Here is a 20683-nt window from a genome sequence, read left to right on the forward strand (position 1 = left end):
GGGTGGTGGGGACAGAGGAGGAGTTTAACAAGATGATTTGTAATATGAAAAAAAGCCAGGGGCACTTCTCAGAGCTCCTCTCCTTCCTCCGAAAAAAGGTATTAAACATTTAATCTAGCTAAGCACTTGAAAAGTTTCTACATTCCTTCGCTAGACTTGTAGAGCATTAGGTTCATGATGACCAGGCCAAAAGCTATGAAAAAGAACAAAAGAAGCCCCCAGGAGTTGGATGATCAGCCATTCCTGGCCTCCAACAAGTAAGCTAAGCAACACTGAGGTAGGTCCAAATCCATCAACTGCAGATACTGTTGCTGTAATTGAGAGTAAGGTAAATCAATGACTGACAGATTTGCTGGCGTGGAGACCGTCCCAATATCTGTTCAGCCTCGATATCTGATATGGGCATACATGCACACGTGAAGACCACCACTACTGACCATGAAAGCCATATCATCTTCTTTGAACAACTTTGCAAAGAGTTGCTAGTCAACAATAATGCTCTATGTCTTAAAGTTGGTGACTTAGAGGGGGGTTCAAGGAGACAAAAAAATTAAAATTGCGCACATTCCAGAGAGGTCAGAAAATGGTCGCCCTACCACGCTCATGGCATATTTAATTCCTAAACTTGAAGATATGGAAATGCGAAAATTTGTTTTCTGAAACCAATTGTCAACAAAGCACATCGCTCCTTGGGGCCAAAACCTGCCAAAGGAACATGACTTCACACGATATTCAGCAAGATGCACTACTATCAGTAAAAGGAACTGATTTTACAATTCACATGGCAGCAATTTCCCCCACATTATAAAGAAAAGAGGATCTTAATTTATCCTGACTATATGTAATGAAGCAGCAGCTTTCCTCCCATACCAGTTACGGTTTTTACAATATTAAGACACAAAGGAATAATTACACTTAGTCACTTTGCCTAATTTAACATTTAAGAAAAAAATCTGATTTGCATTTCTTCCGACATTTTCAAAGAAGCAATCGTGTATCAAAACATATCTCGCTTCAAAACTGTCCCAAAGGAACTGGAAACATCTACTCAGCTCACTTAATTCCAAGAAATTAATTTCTTGGTTTGTTGTATTATTTTCTAATCAAATGATCTGAGTCCACTAATTCTCTTAAAAATATCTGGAGGGAGAAGATGGAGTTGCAGATCTTAGAAAAGTACGGGAAGAAGCTCTGAAAAGAATACATTTTTAAAATTAATTTACAGGATGTGGTTTTCACTGGCTTGGCCTCCAATTATTATCAATCCCTACTTGCCCTCGAGAAGGAAGTGGTGAACTGTTTTCTAGAACTGCTGCAGTCCCTGAGGTGGAGGTACACCCACAATGCTGTTAAGGAGAGTGTTCCAGGCTTTTGACCCAGTAACAGCGAAGGAAAGGTGATATATTTCCAAGTCAGGATGGTGAGTGACTTGGAGGAGAACCTTCACGTGGTGGTGTTCCCAGGTATCTGCTGCCATTGTCCTTCTAAATGGTAGAGGTTGTGGGTTTGAAACATGTTGTCTAAGAAGCTTTAGTGAATTTGTGCACTGCATCTTGTTGATGGTACTCACTGATACCGCTGTTCGTTGTGGTGGGATTGAATGTGTTTGGATGGAGTAGCAATCAATATTTGGACCTGGATGGTGTCGTGCTTCTTCAGTGTTATTGGAGCTGCATTCATCCAAACAGATTCTCCAAAACCTGATGGACAGGTGACCTACTCGGTGAAGGATTTTTAGCCTCTGACCTGCTCTTGTAGCTATCGTATTTATATGGCTAGTCAGAACACACTGTGCCAGAGTCATAGACTTGAAATATTAACTCTGTTCTCTCTCCACAGATGCTGCCAGACCTGTTGAGTTTACCCTGTACTTTCAATTTTTATTTCAGATTTTCAGCATCAACAGTATTTTGCTTTAACTTGGAGTTTTTGTTGCTGGTTACTGGTGCATGTTTTTTTGTTGTTTGTTTAAACACTATGGGTAACCACTATGGTAATGAATGATAGATGTTATTTATTGCCGCCTTTTAAAGTCTGTTATTTGAATAATTTACAAGAATGATCCCTATCCTCACCAGGCTTCTTTTTTTTCCGCAAAAATAAATAGAAACAGCATCCAAGTTTCCCTTCTGGGATTTGGGATGCCCTCGCATTGAATATCAGCGGAGTACATAACGTATTATCTTCCTATCTTTGTACCACTGAAGTCAGCAGAAAATTGAGGAGCAAATATGCAAGGAGATGCAGAATGCTCTAGGAAAAATAGGGTGGCAATAGTAGGAGATTTTAACTTTCCCAGCATTGATCGGGACAGCCATAGTATTAGAGGATTGGATGGAGAGAAATTTATTGAGTGTGTTCAGGAGGAATTTCTCATTTAGTATGTGGATGACCCACCTACAGAGTGGGCAAAACTTGACCTTCTCTTGGGAAATAAGGAAGGGCAGGTGACAGAAGCGTTAGTGAGGGATCACTTTGGGGCCAGTGACCATAATTCTATTAGTTTTAAGATAGCTGTGGAGAATGAGAGGTCTGGCCCAAAAAGTTAAAATTCTAAATTGGGGCAAGACCAATTTTGATGGTATTAGGCAGAAACTTTCAAAAGTTAATTGGGGGAATCTGTGGCAAGGCAAAGGGATGTCTGGCAAATGGGAGGTTTTCAAAAGTGTGTTAACCAGGGTTCAGGGTAAGCACATTTCTCTTTGAGTAAAGGGAAAGGCTGGCAGAAGTAAGGAACCCTGGATGACTCAGGATATTGAGGCCCTGGTCAAGAAGAAAAAGGAGGCACACGACATGCATAAGCAGCTGGGATCAAGTGAATCCCTTGAAGAGTATAAGGGGTGGAGGAGTAGAGTCAAGAAGAAACCAGGAAGGCAAAAGGGGGACACGAGATTGGAGTCTTCTTCACCTTGGCTGCCAAAACAAAGAGCTTAGGGAGAGAGTAGGGCCTCTTAAGGATCAAGAAGGTCATCTAAATGCGGATCCACAAGAGATCCTAAATGAATATTTCTCATCAGTATTTACTGTTGAGAAAAGCATGGATATTAGGGAACTTGGGGAAATAAATACTGATGTTTTGAGGAGTGGACATATTACAGAGGTGGTGGTGCTGGAAGTCTTAAAGCGCATCTAGGTAGATAAATCCCCGAGACCTGATGAAGTGTATCCCAGGACATTGTGGGAGGCTCGGGAGGTCCCTTAGCAGAGATATTTGAATCATCGATAGCCACAGGTGAGGTGCCTGAAGACTGCAGGGTGGCAAATGTTGTGCCTTTGTTTAAAAGGGGCTACAGGGAAAAGCCTGGGAACTACAAGTCAGCGAGCCTAACATCTGTAGCGGGTAAGTTGGTGGAAGTTATTTTGAGAGACAGGATCTACAGCATTTAGGGACGTAAGGATTCAGTGGGAACAATCAGCATGGCTTTGAGAGTGGAAAATCATGTCTCACAAATTTGATTGAATTTTTTGAAGTGGTAACCAAGAAGGTAGGTGAGAGCTGTGCAGTTGATGTTGTCTACATGGATTTTAGCAAGGCCTTTGACAAGGTATCACATGGTAGGTTTTTTTTTGTTTTTATTCTAATTCAAACCAATCAAGTCCAATTCAGAGTCTCAACAAGTTGAGACATTCCCAATCCAAGCTGACAAGACAGGGCTCTCACCTCCTGTCTTGGGCTTGAGCGACATGATCCAAGCTGATTGGAGTAGGCATAGCTCCTCCTCCAAGGCTTGATCTCATTTGCATCTTAGCCAAAAGGCCGAGGTGCCGCTTTAAAAAATTGCTTCAAATGAAGCTGAAATGTAACCTAATGACTTCAACCAAGTGTAGCATGTTGATAGTACACTTGATCTCAGCCAAAAGGCCTGTTATTGCACAAGGTTAAATCTCACAGGATCCAAGGTGAGGTAGCTAAATGGATACAAAATTGGCTTCTTGACAAAGCCATAGGATAGCTGTTTTCAAACTGGAGGCCTGTGATCAGCGGTGTGCCTCATGGATTACTGTTATTTGTCATTTATATTGGTGATTTGGATGAGAATATAGGAGGCATGGTTAGTACATTTGCAGATGACAGCAAGATTGGTGGCATAGTGGACAGTGAAGAAAGTTATCTCGGATTGCAACAGGATCTTGATCAGTTGGGCCTGTGGGCTGACAAATGGTAGTTGGAGTTTAATTTAGATAAATGTGAGATGATGCATTTTGCTAGACTGAACCAAGGCAGGGCTTACTCAGTTAATAGAACATACATAGAACATAGAACACTACAGCACAAACAGGCCCTTCGGCCCACGAGTTGCGCCGATCACATCAACACCTATCTATAACCCCCAATCCCATAAAACCCCATATACTCATCCAGAAGTCTTTTAAAAGACCCCAGCGAGTTCGCCTCTACCACCACTGACGGCAGCCGATTCCATTCACTCACCACCCTCTGAGTGAAAAACTTACCCCTAACATCACTTCTGTACTTTCCTCCCCGCACCTTAAACCTGTGTCCTCTCGTAGCGACCATTTCAACCCGGGGAAATAGCCTCTGAGAATCCACCCTATCTATTCCTCTCAACATTTTATAAACCTCTATCAGGTCGCCTCTCAACCTACGTCTCTCCAGGGAAAAGAGACCCAGTTCCCTCAACCTAACTTCATAAGGCATGCCTCCCAGTCCAGGCAACATCCTTGTAAATTTCCTCTGCACCCTTTCAATAGCTTCTACGTCTTTCCTATAGTGAGGCGACCAGAACTGCGCACAGTACTCCAAATGAGGCCTGACAAGGGTCTTATAAAGTTGCAGCATTACCTCCCGACTCCTAAGCTCAATCCCTCGATTTATGAAGGCCAGTACACCATACGCCTTCTTGACCACCTCTTCCACCTGCGAGGCCGATTTAAGAGTCCTGTGGACCCGGACCCCAAGATCCTTCTGCTCCTCAACACTACCAAGACTCCTGGTCTTGGTAGTGCATTGGTAGGGCATTGGGGAGAGTTACAGAGCAAAGAGGTCTAGGGATACATGTTCATAGCGCCTTGAAAGTGGAGTCACAGGTGGACAGAGTGATGAAAAAGGCATTCAGCATGCTTATTGAAAAACAATCCTCTACAACCACCCCCCGGCTTCTATCAAGAAGTCAATTTTGTATCCATTTAGCTACCTCACCCTGGATCCCATGAGATTTAATCTTGTGCAACAACCTACTACGTGATACCTTGTCAAAGACTGTGCTAAAATCCATGTAGACAACGTCAACTGCATTGCCCTCATTGGTCAGAGCATTCAATACAGGAGTTGGCACATCTTGTTGAAGTTGTACAAGACATTGGCAAGGCCATACTTAGAATACTATGAACAGCTCTGGTCACCCGATTATAGAAAAGATGTTACTAAACTAGAAAGAGTGCAGAAAAGATTTACTAGGATGCTACGGGGACTTGATGGTTTGAGTTATATGGAGAGACTGGATAGACTAGGACTTTTTTCTCTGGAGTGTAGAAGGCTGAGGGGTGATCTTATAGAGATCTATAAAATAATGAGGGGGATAGATAAGGTAGATAGTCAATATCTTTTCCCAAAAGTAGGGAGTCCAAAAATAGAGGGCAGAGGTTTAAGGTGAGGGGGGGGGAGGGGAAAGATACAAAAGGGTCCACAGGGGCAATTTTTTCCAGATAGAGGCTGATGAGTGCCTGGAACAAGCTGCCAGAGATAGTAGAAGAGGCGGGTACAATTTTGTCTGCTGAAAAGCATTTAGACAATTACATGGGTAAGATGAGTATAGAGGGATATGGATCAAATGCGGGCAATTAGGACTAGCTTAGGGCTTTAATAAAAGGCTGACATGGACAAGTTGGGCTCAAGGGCCTGTTTCTATGTTGGAAATCTCTATGACTCTATGGCTTTATGTGATTGTTTCACATTTTCAACATAGTGTATATGGTGTTGTAAAAAGGGGGAACGAAATTAAAATATTTTAATATGTTTTCTTAAAATTTATACAAACAATATTCATTGCATTCCCTTCTCCAATCTTCTTTGTTACTTCATCAAAAAATTCAATTATATTCTTCAAGTATGATCTCTGCCTTTTACAAATTCACCTAACCATAGGTAAGTAACCAATTTATTTGATAGTAAACTCACAAGCTTTTGAGGTTTCCCTCTTCATCAGGTGGAAGGAGAGTTCTGGCCTCAGACAGAGCATATAACAGCACAGACAGTTTACAGATTACTGATTAGAATGCAAATCTTTACACCTAACCTGCTATTCAAGTCTTAAAGTGGCTAACAATGTGAGTGGAAGTAGCACTGAGCACAGGTTAAAGAGATGTGTATTGTCTCCAGACAGTACAGAAAGTGAGGTTTTGCAAACCCAGGCAAGTCATGGGGGTCACGGATAGCGCGACATGTCCCAAGATCCCTGTTGAGACTGTCCTCATGTGTGCGGAACTTGGCTATCAGTCTCTGCTCAGCGACTCTGCGCTGTCGTGTGTTGTGAAGGCCGCCTTGGAGAATGCTTACCCCAGTCCAACGCTGGCATCTCCACATCATTACAGAAAATTAACTCAAGCCTTTCAAAGTATGTGGTTAATTCATTTGTTCCTTGATTACTTTCTCATTTCTTACCCACTGAATTTTAACTGATCAGTCTCTAATTAGTAAGACTGTCTCAACACTCTCTTCAATAAAGGTATTTTTTTTTTCCATTCTCCAGTCCTCTGGCACTTCCCATGCATCGAGAGAAGATTGGAAGATTATGGAAAGCCGCTTCCAATCTCTGCCCCCACTTCCATTAGCAACCTGATTTGCAAGTTATCCAGACAAAGTGATTTATCCATTCTAAGCACAGCCAGCCATTCTGCCTTTCAATTGCACCCCATTCCTTATCTTTACTTCATTTCCACTTCTGACACTTTGTCAGCATCCTCTTGTTTCGTAAACACCAATACAAAGTACGCATTCAGCATTTTAGCCTTGCCTGCATCTTTAAACAAGTACCATCCTCTTTGTCCCTTGTCGGCCTCGCATCTTATCATCTGCTTATTATTTGCATACCGGTAGAAAACTTTTACATTTTGTTCATAATCTTTTGTGCAAACTGCCACTCAATTCTCATACTCTCTCTTTGCCAGTATTATTTTCCTCTTCATTTCCTATCTTGACTTATTGTATTTGGCTAGGTTCTCCTGACATGAAACATGAACCCACTTTTAAAAAAAAATGATGTTTTTATCTCCTTCATTATCCACAGAGTCTCTTCTCGGTACCCAGCCTGTACCTGAAACATTTCCTTAAGGGGCACCTAATGTTGCGTTTCAGCTTTTCTTGTCAGCCTTTGGTTCTTGTATTGGTAAGTGGGCCTTTGCATAGCCCGTTGAATTTTCTGTCCTGCCCACTGCGATTCCCATGGTGGGTGGGAAAATTCCACGCATTGTCTCCTGACGTGGATCAATGTCATATTTTGTTTTATAAAACTCCTGTGAAATATGTTGAAATGCTTTATTGCATTAAAGGTGCTTTATGCATGGTGATGTTGTTGTAAAGTCCACAGAATATAGGGGCAATTTACTCAGCCTCTTGTTACAGAGATACTCTCCCATCCCAAAGACCAGTTGACTGAATCATTGCTTTACCATTTCCAATGCATGTTTATTCCTCATTAAATATGGAAAGTAAAGTTTCACAAAGTTGCATCAAGACTTCTTTATTCTTGTATTCCAATCCCCTTGCAACAAAGGCCAACATGTCAGTTACCTTCCTAATTGCTTGCTGTATTACATGCTTCTCTAAGAATGCACCAAATCCCTCCAAACATCAATATCCTTTTAAAAATAAATTCTGTTTTTCTGCTCTTTCGACCAAAGTGAATGACCTCACACTTCCCCTCACTGTACTCTAATCTGCCACCTTATTGTTCACTCACTGAACCAGTCTCTTTCTCACTGCAGCTGTTTTGTCACTGTAAACAGACAGGTATTTGCAGAGAGTAACAGTTCAGTGCACTGGAGGGCAAGGAGACATCAAGGTAAAGACTGAGACAGGCAGCCAAAAACAACCTTAGAACACGAGGCTGTCCGATGAGGGGGAGAGGGAATGTAATATGTCGTAGTTGTAGGGGATTCAATAATAATTCAAGAGTGGCATGATAGCACAGTGGTTAACACTTCTGCTTCATAGCGCCAGGAACCCAGGTTTGATTCTGGCCTTGGTGACTGTGTGGAGTTCACATGTTCTCTCTCTCTCTCTCTCTCTCTCTCTCTGCATGATTTCCCTTGGGAATCTTAGGATTGTTTCTTCCCACAATCCAAAGGTGTGCAGGTTAGGTGGATGGCCATGCTAAATTGTCCTCGAGTATCAGGGGACTAGCAGGGCAAATACACGGGGTTACAGGGATAAAGTCTGGGTGGAATTGTTGTCGGTGCAGGCTCCATGGGCCAAAAGGCCTCCTTCGGCACAGGAGCGATTCTATGAATTAAAGAAAAGATAACAACCTTCGGAAGCAAGATCTCGAATCCCACACAGTTTATTGTCTTAATGCTGTCAGAATGAGGAACATCTGGAATCAGCTTGGGAGGCTGTTGGAGAGAGAAGGGACGGTGGATCCATGCTGGGACCAACAACATAGGAAAAAATAAACAAGAGCTCCTATTTGGAGTGTAAGGAACTGGGAGTTAAACTAAAGAACAGGACCACTAGGTACATAATCTCTAGATTATTACCTGAACCATGTGGAAATCGGAATTGGGCTAAGCAGGTTTGAAAGGTGAACATGTGGCTGAAGGAGCGGTTTTGGAAAGAGGATTCCATTTCCTGGACACTGTCACAGGAAGGGAATGAAGTGAAGGGCGGCTCCACCTGAGCCAGTCTGGGACTCGGGGTCCTCACAAAAAGGAGAAATAGAATTGTTCACAAGGATTTAAACTCGTCACTGAGTGTGGACTTGAGTGGAAAAGATGGAATTGATAATTGTTCAGAAATAAAAAATAACAGTTAGAAATTGGGGAAAATGTCCAAAGGGAAATATGGTGTCAAAGAAAACTAGCTAAAACCAGCTAGTTATCCACTTGGCGTGGGCTTTCCCCTGCCTCCGAGACTGGCAGGGTCAGGATGGCCATTGATTGATCACATAAGGCTCTCAGTGGATCCAAGGGATGAGTGGGCTGCCAGGTGCTTCCTCTGTCCCCACGTTTGGGCCACATGGGTAGGCGATAGGCAGGCCAGGTTAGATAGGTTAGAGGAGGGGGGAGGGTGGGGGGTGGGATACTCGACACATAGAATATCGGGATTCCTCCCCATTCCAAATTATTGGGGGAAAAAAACACAAAAAAACCTTCCCAGGCCTCTCCGAGACCTACTTCCAGTTTCTGATTTTAACTTAAACACTCTGCTAAAAAAGTGAGCTAAAAATCAAGCTATCTTACTCTCAGCACTCCGCTCTCGAATCGCTCCCTCTCTGCTGCGCTCCAATGGAACAATGTGCTTTAGGGAAGGAAATCTTCCACTCTTGCCTGGTCTGGCCTACATGTAACTCCAGAGCCATGCAATGTGATTGATTCTCAATTGCCCTCTAAGTGCAACTAGAGATGGGCAATAAATGCTGCCCAGTCAGTGACACCCATGTCCCATGAATGAATCAAAATAAGTAACCACTAGGAGGGCAGAGGAAACGCGGCAAGGACACTCTGAAAACCTCCTTAAGTAAATGCAACACCTCCATCGACACATAGGAATTGGTTGCCTTAGAACGCACAAACTAAAGAAGCATCCACAAAGGTGCTAATCATCTCGAACGTCACCAGATGGAGAAAGCAGAAGTCAAGGATAAACAGTGGAAAGACTGCACAGAATCCAGAGTGTGCCACCCACATCATCAAATACCACCTCACAAACCTGCAGCAGACTCTGCGGCTCCAGGAGTGAACTAATCAGTCTCTACAGAACCCACTTCCCTGGAATGGAAGCAAGTCATCCCCAACAAGAGGGACTGCCAAGGGAGGTGCCAGCCATTGTGTTTGGCTTCAATGTTCTTGAACCAAATAGGTCTGAGTGACAGAGTATAGGTAAGGGGAAAATTGGAAAAAGAGCTCTCAATGTCATACAGTCCAACACTATCCTTTGTGCTTATATCATTGAGTGACAACACTATCAGCTTACATCACATTATTAAAGTTCATCTAAACTTAAAACCTACAGCTATATTGTGCTGCTCCACACTGGAATGATTTCTGAGTTCAAATTTAAGTGGTTTAAAATACAGGCGGAGTTCAATATTAGTAAAAACTAATTAGCTGCAATAACAAATACGTAAGTCATTGCTACCTCAGCACAAGCATTTACAATTTTATAGCACTTTTTTGAAAGGAACTAAATCCTTTAAATTCCAAATAACCTCTCCAGTCTTTTTGATTTAACTGACAAAATTTCTCCATCTTGGACAGTTCCCATTCAGTTCAAGCCTGAAGTTTTAGGATCTAACACATGCTACTTATTAGCAATGAGAAGATCTCAGGGTTAACTGAAAGGGTAACACAGGCAAAAAGCAGATTACAGTTTGATTTGGTATCAGAAAAGCATTTGCATTAACCCAAAAAATATGTTGTAATTCACTTTTTTGCAACTGCATGCTTTTAACAGATGTGGGCAACATTTAATCTATTTCATAATGAAATAGATCAAAAATTAAGCAATAAAATTCAACTAGTTAAAATTCAATTAATTTAAGATAGGCCAATATCATACTTCACTGCATGAAACTCTATGCATCAAGCACCAAACACAAATTTATGTCAAACTCAACCAGGCTGTTTTTAAAAAAATGAAACAGCTTTGCATTAGGAGCAAAATGCACTTTCTTACAGGATAAAGGCATTCAATCATATCCAATCTTAAAACAACTTATCAGGTTCATTTTCAAAGTGTGTAGTTAGGGCCCTGGATCAGAATCCCAAATTACATTAGGAAGTCAACCAAACCCCAACAAATTTTCTATTTTGGCACAACTATGAGGACAGGATGCTTAGAGTATTCTGCTAACAAAGTAAGGATCCTTTATAGTTAAAACAAGCTTTGCTTAATAACATAGTTTAAGTATAACTCTAATAAAATGAAACAGCTTAACTATTAGCAGTTGAACAATAGTTAAAAAAAACAACAGGATACCATTTTAGTTTCTAACTTATCACTTTCAATTCTAAATAAGCAACATTCTCTTCGACTTAAAATTCCATATTAAATAGTAAGTTCGCCGATGACACGAAGGTCGGTGGTGTTGTGGATGGTCTGGAAGGATGTCAAAAGTTGCAGCAGGACATAAATAGGATGCAAGACTGGGCGGAGAAGTGGCAGATGGACTTCAATGCGGATAAATGTGTAGTCGTCCATTTTGGCAGGACCAATGGGATGAACGAGTACACTATCAAGGGCAGGAGTCTTAGTAGTGTTGAAGAGCAGAAGGATCTTGGGGTCCGGGAACACAGGACTCTTAAATCGGCCTCGCAGGTGGAGGATGTGGTCAAGAAGGCGTATGGTGTACTGGCCTTCATTAATCGAGGGATTGAGTTTAGGAATCGGGAGGTAATGCTGCAACTTTATAAGACCCTTGTCAGGCCTCATTTGGAGTACTGTGCGCAGTTCTGGTCACCTCACTATAGGAAGGACGTAGAAGCTATTGAAAGGGTACAGAGGAGATTTACAAGGATGTTGCCTGGACTGGAAGGCATGCCTTATGAAGTTAGGTTGAGGGAGCTGGGACTCTTCTCCCTGGAGAGACGAAGGTTGAGAGGCGACATGATAGAAGTTTATAAAATGTTGAGTGGAATAGATAGGGTGGATTCTCAGAGGCTATTTCCCCAGGCTGAAATGGTCGCTACGAGAGGACACAGATTGAAGGTGCGGGGAGGCAAGTACAGAAGTGATGTTAGGGGTAAGTTTTTCACTCAGAGGGTGGTGAGTGAATGGAATCGGCTGCCGTCAGTGGTGGTGGAGGCGAACTCGCTGGGGTCTTTTAAAAGACTTCTGGATGAGTATATGGGATTTAATGGGAATGGGGGTTATAGATAGGTCTATGGATTGGTAGGCGTTGATGTGGTCGGCGCCACTCGTGGGCCGAATGGCCTGTTTGTGCTGTAGTGTTCTATGTTCTAAATACAGTTAATAACCAGAAACATACTTGCTATAAGAGGCGTACTCAGCCTTAAAGCTTTCAGAGAGAGATTTTGAATTTCAGAGCAGCATGCCGATCTTTAAACAAATCCCAGCCAGAACTGAAAGCTGTTTTTCTGTTGCATTCCTCAATTCTCCCATTAACCACATTATCACACAATCCTGTCAATCAACCTAATCAACCTTCAACTATAAACTAAAATCCATTAGGCCTCTCCTAAAAATATACCACATGGCTGAAATGAGTTATAATCCTGCTTTCCAGACATTTGAACTGTATTCCCACCAGACATCTATCTGTAGCATAAAGCTGAATTTTAAACATTTCCCTTAAACACAAATAAATATCATTAGTATATCAAATATCATTAGTATATCAAGTCAATTCTATCATGAAAGCAGCAACACAAAATAGATTAAATTTCTGATAGTGAAATTAAAATGTAAAAGCAACACAATAAGGACTAATTATTGTATAGTAATATTGGTCTTTTTTGCTGAATAAGGAAAAGCACAAAAGTAAAGGTCATACATCTGAAGGGAAAAGGGCTGTCTGAAACCAACTCATTTTCATCTAAGTGCAAATCCAAAATGACTGCTCTTAAACTTTTTGTATGATTTTTATTGTGTACAACCTGAAAATGAAGCTGCTTTATCTAGTTATACAACAGTATGTAGTATTAATGAGCATTTAATGATTGACCTCAATTGCCTTTGATTTATTATAAAGGACTGTTGTTGAGAAGCTGTCCTACTCACTCATTTATATAACAGCATATTACATTTTAATCTCTTCACATCCTTTTATTCTTCCCTGTGCATTGCATTGGATTTTACTGTTTCATAATACATCAACTCACCGATTTAGTTGATTCCAAGGACCCAGATGATATGGTGTCCCTGCTGCCCCGACTTTTGGAGCTGAGCTGAGGTGATGATGAAGGTGAATCATCTATGTAGGGCATAGTTTCCTGGTTCCGTCTTTGTTCTTCAACTCTATCTGCATCATAAGAGTAGGCTGGCAGTGTGTTGCTGTAGAGTATATCTAGAGAATAGGAAGTACAAACAGGTAAACATCACTGAAGTGGGACATCAAACAACAGTGCATGCTGGGCTCACCAAAACAATGCAAATTTTGCAGAGTGCTCTCTTAAATCTGCAGCATTCACATAGTCCAGTTGACTGCTACTCAGCCGTGGAATTTGAAAAGACAACATCCGAATTATGTGGAGTCATTATCAGAAGGTTTGTTGAAATATTTAAGATTAATTCTGTCCTTTGAACACTTTTTTTCTTGTGCATTGTAACAGTGGCGTAAGGTCACTAGAGCTGAGATTAAAAGAAGAAATTTTGATTGCCACGTTTTATGATCAGTGATGCAGACGCCATCACTGGACCCTGCATGACCAATGGCAACCGCAACTCTATTTAATTTCTGCTGGGGCTTTTGCATTATTAGCAGTGGCCAACACAGCAGTGGCGCTGCTGGGACTGATAAATGGAACAGAAACCCCAATAATCAGGATATTAATTGCCTGATTGCCACAGAATTCAGTCAGCATCCCCCACCCCAAAATGGCCAAGATGAGGTTGCCCCTTGGCTTTTTACTCCAACAAAATTTATTCCTGGGTCATTCTGGCTCGAAACATTGGCTCTATTTTCTCTCCACAGATGCTGTCAGACCTGCTGAGGATTTTCCAGCATTTTCTATTTTTGTTTCAGATTCCAGCAACTGCGGTATTTTGCTTTTATACTGAACAGTAGCTCTTTTGTAGTTAGAGTCACTAGATATAAATTAGGAACAGAAATGCTCTTCTTTAACCTGGGGTTAAGACTAACTGTTGCAGTTCTGCTATACAGCTACAATCAATTAGTTATCACAACCAGAAATCTTCCAACCTGTGTACTTTTAATAACAGTGACATTAGAACATAAATTGGTGCCCAGCATAGTGCCGAGGCCGGTGAAGCTTGCTGGGATGTTTTACTAATAAAAACATAAGAAATAGGAGCAGGGGTAGGCCATCTAGCCCCTCAAGCCTGCCCCGCCATTCAATAAGATCATGGCTGATCTGTTGTGGCTCAGTTCCACATTCCCGCCTTCTCCCCATAACCCTTAATCCCCTCTCTTATCAAAAACCTATCAACCTGCGTCTTAAAAATATTGAGCGAGGCAGCCTCCACCACTTCAACGGGCAGAGAATTCCAGAGATTCACCACCCTTTGAGTGAAGAAGTTCCTCCTCAACTCTGTTCTAAACCGCACCCCCTTTATCTTGAGGCTGTGCCCTCTGGTCCTACTGTCCTTTCTGAGCAGGAAGAGCCTCTCCACCTCTATCCTATCCAACCCATTCAACATCTTATACGGCTCAATGAGATCTCCCCTCATTCTTCTAAACTCTAACGAGTACAAGCCTAGTTTATTCAGCCTCTCCTCATAGCTCAACCCCCTCAACTCCAGTATCAGCCTAGTAAACCTCCTCTGCACTCCCTCCAAGGCCAAAATATCCTTGCGCAAGTGCGGCGACCAAAACTGCACACAGTACTCCAGCTGCGGCCTCACCAGTGCCCTATACAGCTGCAGCAAGACCTCCCTACTTTTATATTCAATCCCCCTCGCTATGAAGGCCAGCATCCCATTTACCTTCCTGACCACCTGCTGCACTTGCAGGCTGGGTTTTTGTGACTCATGCACAAGGACCCCAAGGTCCCTCTGCACCGTCGCATGCAGCAGTTTTTCACCACGTAAGTAATAGTCCTTCCTACCGTTATTCCTACCAAAGTGGACAACCTCACACTTGCCAACATTAAATTCCATTTGCCAGTTCCTGGCCCATTCGCCCAGCCTATCTAGATCCTTCTGCAGGCTCTCCACACCCTCCGCACAATTTGCCGTTCCACCAATCTTGGTGTCATCAGCAAATTTCGACACCATACACTCGGTTCCCTTCTCCAGATCATCTATATAAATGGTGAATAGCTGAGGCCCCAGCACCGACCCCTGGGGCACTCCACTAGTCACCAACCGCCAATCCGAATAGCACCCATTGACCCCCACTCTCTGCCTCCTATTTGACAGCCAATCCTCTATCCACGCTAACACCCTACCCCCAACTCCATGTCCCCTGACCTTCTGTAATAACCTCTTGTGAGGCACCTTGTCAAACGAGTTCTGAAAATCAAGAAACACCACATCCACCGGCTCTCCTCTATCCACCGCCCTACACACATCCTCATAGAACTCCAATAAATTCGTCAGACACGACTTCCCCTTAACAAAACCGTGCTGCGTCTGCTCTACCAAACAATTCTCCTCAAGATGCCTCGCTATTTTCTCCTTGATCACGGATTCTAACATTTTTCCTACAACAGACGTTAAACTAACCGGCCTATAATTCCCCGCCTTTTGCCTGCCACCCTTCTCAAACAACGGCGTAACATTAGCCGTTTTCCAATCTTCCGGCACTTCCCCGGAATCCAGCGACGTTTGGAAAATAATCACCAAGGCATCCACTATCACCTCCGCCATTTCCTTCAGAACCCTTGGATGCATTCCATCCGGTCCTGGGGACTTGTCCACAATCAGTCCCTCCAGTCTGCTGAGCAGACTACATTAATGTAGTAATGTAGTAATGTGCTATTTAAGTGCAAACTATTTAAAACAAAAATGAAATAAAATATTTTAAAATAAAAATGGAAAGTCTAAAAAGTTCAGAATGGACTTCTTTGCTAAAGTTCAATAATTACAAACCAAGCTTTCAATTCCCTATTGCAATAGGTTCCCAAGTAACTAATCAGAATTACACAGGTAGAAATTTGTCTTTTCTAAATTTCTTTCATGGGATGCGGATATCACTGGCAAGACCGGCACTTATCACCCTTACCTAAATGGTCCTCGAACTCAGTGGCTTGCTAGGCCATTTCAGAGGTCAGTTAAGAGTCAACCATATTGCTGTGGGTCTGAAGTCACATGTAGGCCAGACCAGGTAAGGAAGGCAAATTTCCTTCCCTAAAGGACATTAGCAAAACAGACGGCCTATGCGCTAACATCCAACACAAATTTCTACCCTCATACTTTATCAATACAATACTAAAAAAGTGATAGATCCAGAAAAATTGAAGTCAGTCCTACTATGGCCTGGCTGAAATTAGCTAACTCAGCACATTCCAGAAATTGAAGGAATCTCCAGTTCCACACCACATAGGCTACAGATATGTTTATTACTCACAAGTAAGGCTTACATTGAAGTTATTGTGAAATTTCCCTAGTCACCACAGTTCGGCACCTATTCAGGTCAACGCAACTAACCAGCACGTCTTTTAGAATATGGGAGGAAACCGGAGCACCCAGAGGAAACCCACACAGACACAAGAACATGTAAACTTCACACAGACAACCACCCAAGCCAGGAATCTAACCCGGGTCCCTGGCACTGACAGGCAGCAGTGCTAAGCACTGTGCTACTGTAGATATGATCGATTTATATTAATTGGTCATTTTTTCCAGATGACCTGTTAATGACAAATGTCAAAATTGAATTCAGTTTTGCTACAATATGGCAAACTGGTAAATGCCAGGCTCCCCAAATCCCAAAGGGAAACTTGAACAAGCTATTAAAATGATTTGCAATTTATATTTTGTGAGAAGGTATCTGAAGTTAAGAAAAAGAATTTCAAACCACTTGAAGATTTTATCAATTAAATTTATTTTATTTAAGAAAAACGAAAGACACAAGATTACATTTACACAGTTAACAGTACTTCTACAAACATTTCCCAAAAGATTTTGGTTTAATTAACTCAGGGCTAAACATCCCTTTTAGCAACAATCCTCAGATTTTAGTCTATAAAAATTCTAATAACATTACCAGAAATCCGCTGTTGGTATAGGGGAAGGCTTTTCTCTCGCTGTCTCTCTCTCTCTCTTCCGATATTGAATGGCAAAGTTCATACAAAACCTTACAGGCACAAACACTTTTTCTCGGAGGGTGGTGACAGTTGCTTTTCCACAGGTCTGTTTCCAACACACACTGCTTCAGGACCTCAACCACATCTAGCTGCAGTGTTCAATCTCTCTTTAGATATGTTTTTCTCTTTCATCTTACATTCCCTTACAAGTTCTCTTTCTCAGAATTTACAGATCTTTCATGTTACAGTCACTACATTTTAGGTAAAATAGTATCACCCATACTCTCACACAAGTCTGTTTCATGTGACAGTGGGAAAATATTGAAAAATATATTTCATCAGAGTATATATCAACAAGTTTCTTTTCACATATTGCATTTCGTAGTGACTTTTAGAAAACACTGTTAATACTAAGAACTCCAAAACCAGCTCACTAATTCTTTACCAGCAGCAATCCAACAAATAGCATTCTTTCAATGTACAAAAAGACTGGGACCTCAAGAATATGCAGGCATTTAGGGAGCAAATTGATAATTGGAATTTGAACATATTGAGCAACCGCAACATCTCCAATGAGATCTGCACAAACAATTACATTTTCATTGATTATTGAACATCAGCTGCACTATTCCTCCCAATCTTACAATCTGACATTAAGAACATAAGAACAAAAGAAATAGGAGCAGGAATAGGCCAACTAGCCCTTCGAGCCTGCCCCGCCATTCAATAAGATCATGGCTGATCTGTCGTGGCTCAGTTCCACATTCCCGCCCTCTCCCCATAACCCTTAATCCCCTCTCTCATCAAAAACCCATCAACCCGCGTCTTAAAAATATTTAGCAAGGTAGCCTCCACCACTTCAACGGGCAGAGAATTCCAGAGATTCACCACCCTTTGAGTGAAGAAGTTCCTCCTCAACTCCGTTCTAAACCGCCCCCCCTTTATCTTGAGGCTGTGCCCCTTAGTCCTACTGCCCTTTCTGAGCAGGAAGAGTCTCTCCACCTCTATCCTATCCATCCCATTCATCATCTTATACGTCTCAATGAGATCTCCCCTCATTCTTCTAAACTCTAACGAGTACAAGCCTAGTTTATTCAGCCTCTCCTCATAGCTCAACCCCCTCAACTCCGGTATCAGCCTAGTAAACCTCCTCTGCACTCCCTCCAAGGCCAAAATATCCTTGCGTAAGTACGGCGCCCAAAACTGCACACAGTACTCCAGCTGCGGCCTCACCAATTAACTTTTGAAGGGTTTCACAGACTATTCCACAGTCAGTCTAAACATGCAATAAAGATATTAAAAGCAAATTTTCTAACTGAAAATGTTACTGAATACAGATCACATTTCATAACAAGCAGAATTTTCATGAAAAAATTCTAAGTGTCATAACAACATGAAAACGGGAGTCTTCCGTGGTGGTCTTTTCGGCACATCTCGCACTACAATCTTCTCACACTTAGTGCAATGGAAGATTCACCATGCGAATCAGGCCAGCATGGAGGCTCCAGGCACCTGACCCACCCAAAGTGGTTGCAGCTGTACACTTAACAAGGGGGAGCTCCACTTAAATACTAACGATGGACATTTAGCCAGTCATGCCAGGAAGGTGGTACCAGGTACAGCAACTCCATAGTTCGCACAGGGAGAGTTGAATTGGTTGCTGGATACCATGGAGGAGAAGAGGGCCATCTTCTTCCCCAGAAGTGGTTCACAATCCAGGGGTTGGGCCAGTAACGCAGCCTGAGACACACTGTGCACTGGTGTGGAGGACCAGCACCTTTGGCCACCCAGAGTGATTGTCCATTCTGTCCTGGCATTAGTCCCGTGTGTCGAGCCTGGTATGTCCACATTGATCCACTCCCTAACAAATGCAGCCTTCCAGCACCCAACCCCTTACATTTACCTCAACCTCTCTGGTAGCCTGCCAAGTCACAGTCCAAACAGGTTTGCCACCTGATTTCCCCCACTCCTAATACCCACAGCAACCGGTCCCTTCTACCCATCAGGCTTTCAATGCCTTTTTTTAATCCCTGTTGGAGAAGGCAGCCCATAGTCACCTGGAGCGAGGGAAGACCAGAGGTGGAACCTCTCAGCTTCATTCGACAAGCATGCAGTAAAGGTTTCGGGGAGACCGACGAAAGAGTCATGATCGACTGCCAGGTTACATAGATTTCTCCTTTTTAGTATCCCAAGACATAGATTTGGGGGATTAGCGGGGTAAATATATGGGGTTACCGGATAAGTCTGAGTATGCATAGGTGCAGACTCGATGGGCCAAATGGGGATTCTCTGATTCTATGAAACAACCTGATGAGGCCAGGCTGTCAGGAGTGGGCTTCAAGAGCATGGCCCAGTCATACTGGGCCATCATTGAGAAGTTCCAGAGCTTGGCCCAGTCTCAGAGGGCACTTACGGAGGGTATCTGGAACTTGGTCCAGACTCAGACTGCCATTGTTGAGGGCTTGCACACCATGGTGCAGACGCAGATGAGCCTCCAGGATTGCCACAGCTAGATTTTTTTTTAAAAACTGCCAGAGCCAGATGGCGCAGAAGCTTCTGGAGCTCACTCTAGCTGCCCCTCCATCTATGGAGTGTCCAGGGAGCCCACGGGAACCTCAAAGTAGGAGGAAGGGTCATCCACCCAGTCCTGGTCGTCACCAGCTCTTCTGAATCCCCTCTTCCTGACACCAGTGCATCTCTTGAGCAGCAGGTAGAACAATGTAGTAGGGCTACATCTGTGGCACTCAAAAGTTGGCATGACTCTCCAGGTGACGCCCAAAGGCATCATAGGCCATGGGGAGTAGAAAATAGCTGACCGACTCCACCTCTGATTTGCATCCTTGATGTAGCGCTAAGATTAAGAAATTGTAGGGTCGCCAGGTGGGCACAGGTGAAGGCAGTCACTGCAATCAGAGTTAGGGTAGTATGGACTGTAAAGTAATCACTTAAATGTTATTGCACCCCACCGCTGTGACTCCTCTGCCTGTGATCCACCTCTCAATAGGGATGACCAAACCCTGACTGTACTGTACCAGCAAGGCCCTTCGGCCCACCGAGTCTACAATCCCCAGTTCCCAGCACCTGTGCCAGACTCCTGAGGTACTCCAAGCACTCATCCAAAAACACTCACGGCCACAAGGTTACCAGCCCCTTCCACTGATGGGGGACTCACCGGCATGACCTCCTCTACTCCAGTCCCCACTGGCCCCCCAAGAGGTTCCAACAGTGGGAGCCCTGTAGGTGCACAGTAATAGCCTGGGATGGCATCCTCCACACCCACCAGATCCTTGGACTTGGCTCTCCCCAACACCACCTACCCACCCAGGGCATTGGCCCACATGGTAATGCCCTAGACTCTCATTCAGATATGGTCTTGGATGCCAATGTGCAGTCACAGAACAGACAGGAGTCAGACTTGTGTTGCACCAGGGCATCATCACAATGTGCTGCACAGCAAGATGTCCTGCCTGTACCTTGCTAACACAGCCAACCCAACCCATCACCTAGGTCCAACGGCAATAGAAGCCATGGCAGGGTGGGTGAGTTTGCTGTTTAAGGCGCCAGTGGGATTGGTGCTGGTGAATGCCTCCTAACCTTGAGGGCTGTGATGAGGGCTTCC

At 43.2% G+C, this 20683-nt stretch overlaps 1 protein-coding gene across 1 annotated transcript in view; it reads right to left on the minus strand.

Annotated features, from left to right (window-relative positions):
• The window catches only part of LOC145356030 (breakpoint cluster region protein), a 406846-nt gene that overhangs the window by 293880 nt on the left and 92283 nt on the right, over positions 1-20683 (minus strand). Inside the window, exon 2 of the mRNA XM_080208612.1 lies at positions 13018-13202. Within this exon, the coding sequence (XP_080064738.1) occupies positions 13018-13202 (185 nt within the window). The remainder of the gene's footprint in view (positions 1-13017; positions 13203-20683) is intronic.

This window comes from Carcharhinus amblyrhynchos, chromosome 20, assembly GCF_965287045.1.
Source record: "Carcharhinus amblyrhynchos chromosome 20, sCarAmb.v2.hapA, whole genome shotgun sequence".
Classification (NCBI taxonomy): Eukaryota; Metazoa; Chordata; class Chondrichthyes; order Carcharhiniformes; family Carcharhinidae; genus Carcharhinus; species Carcharhinus amblyrhynchos.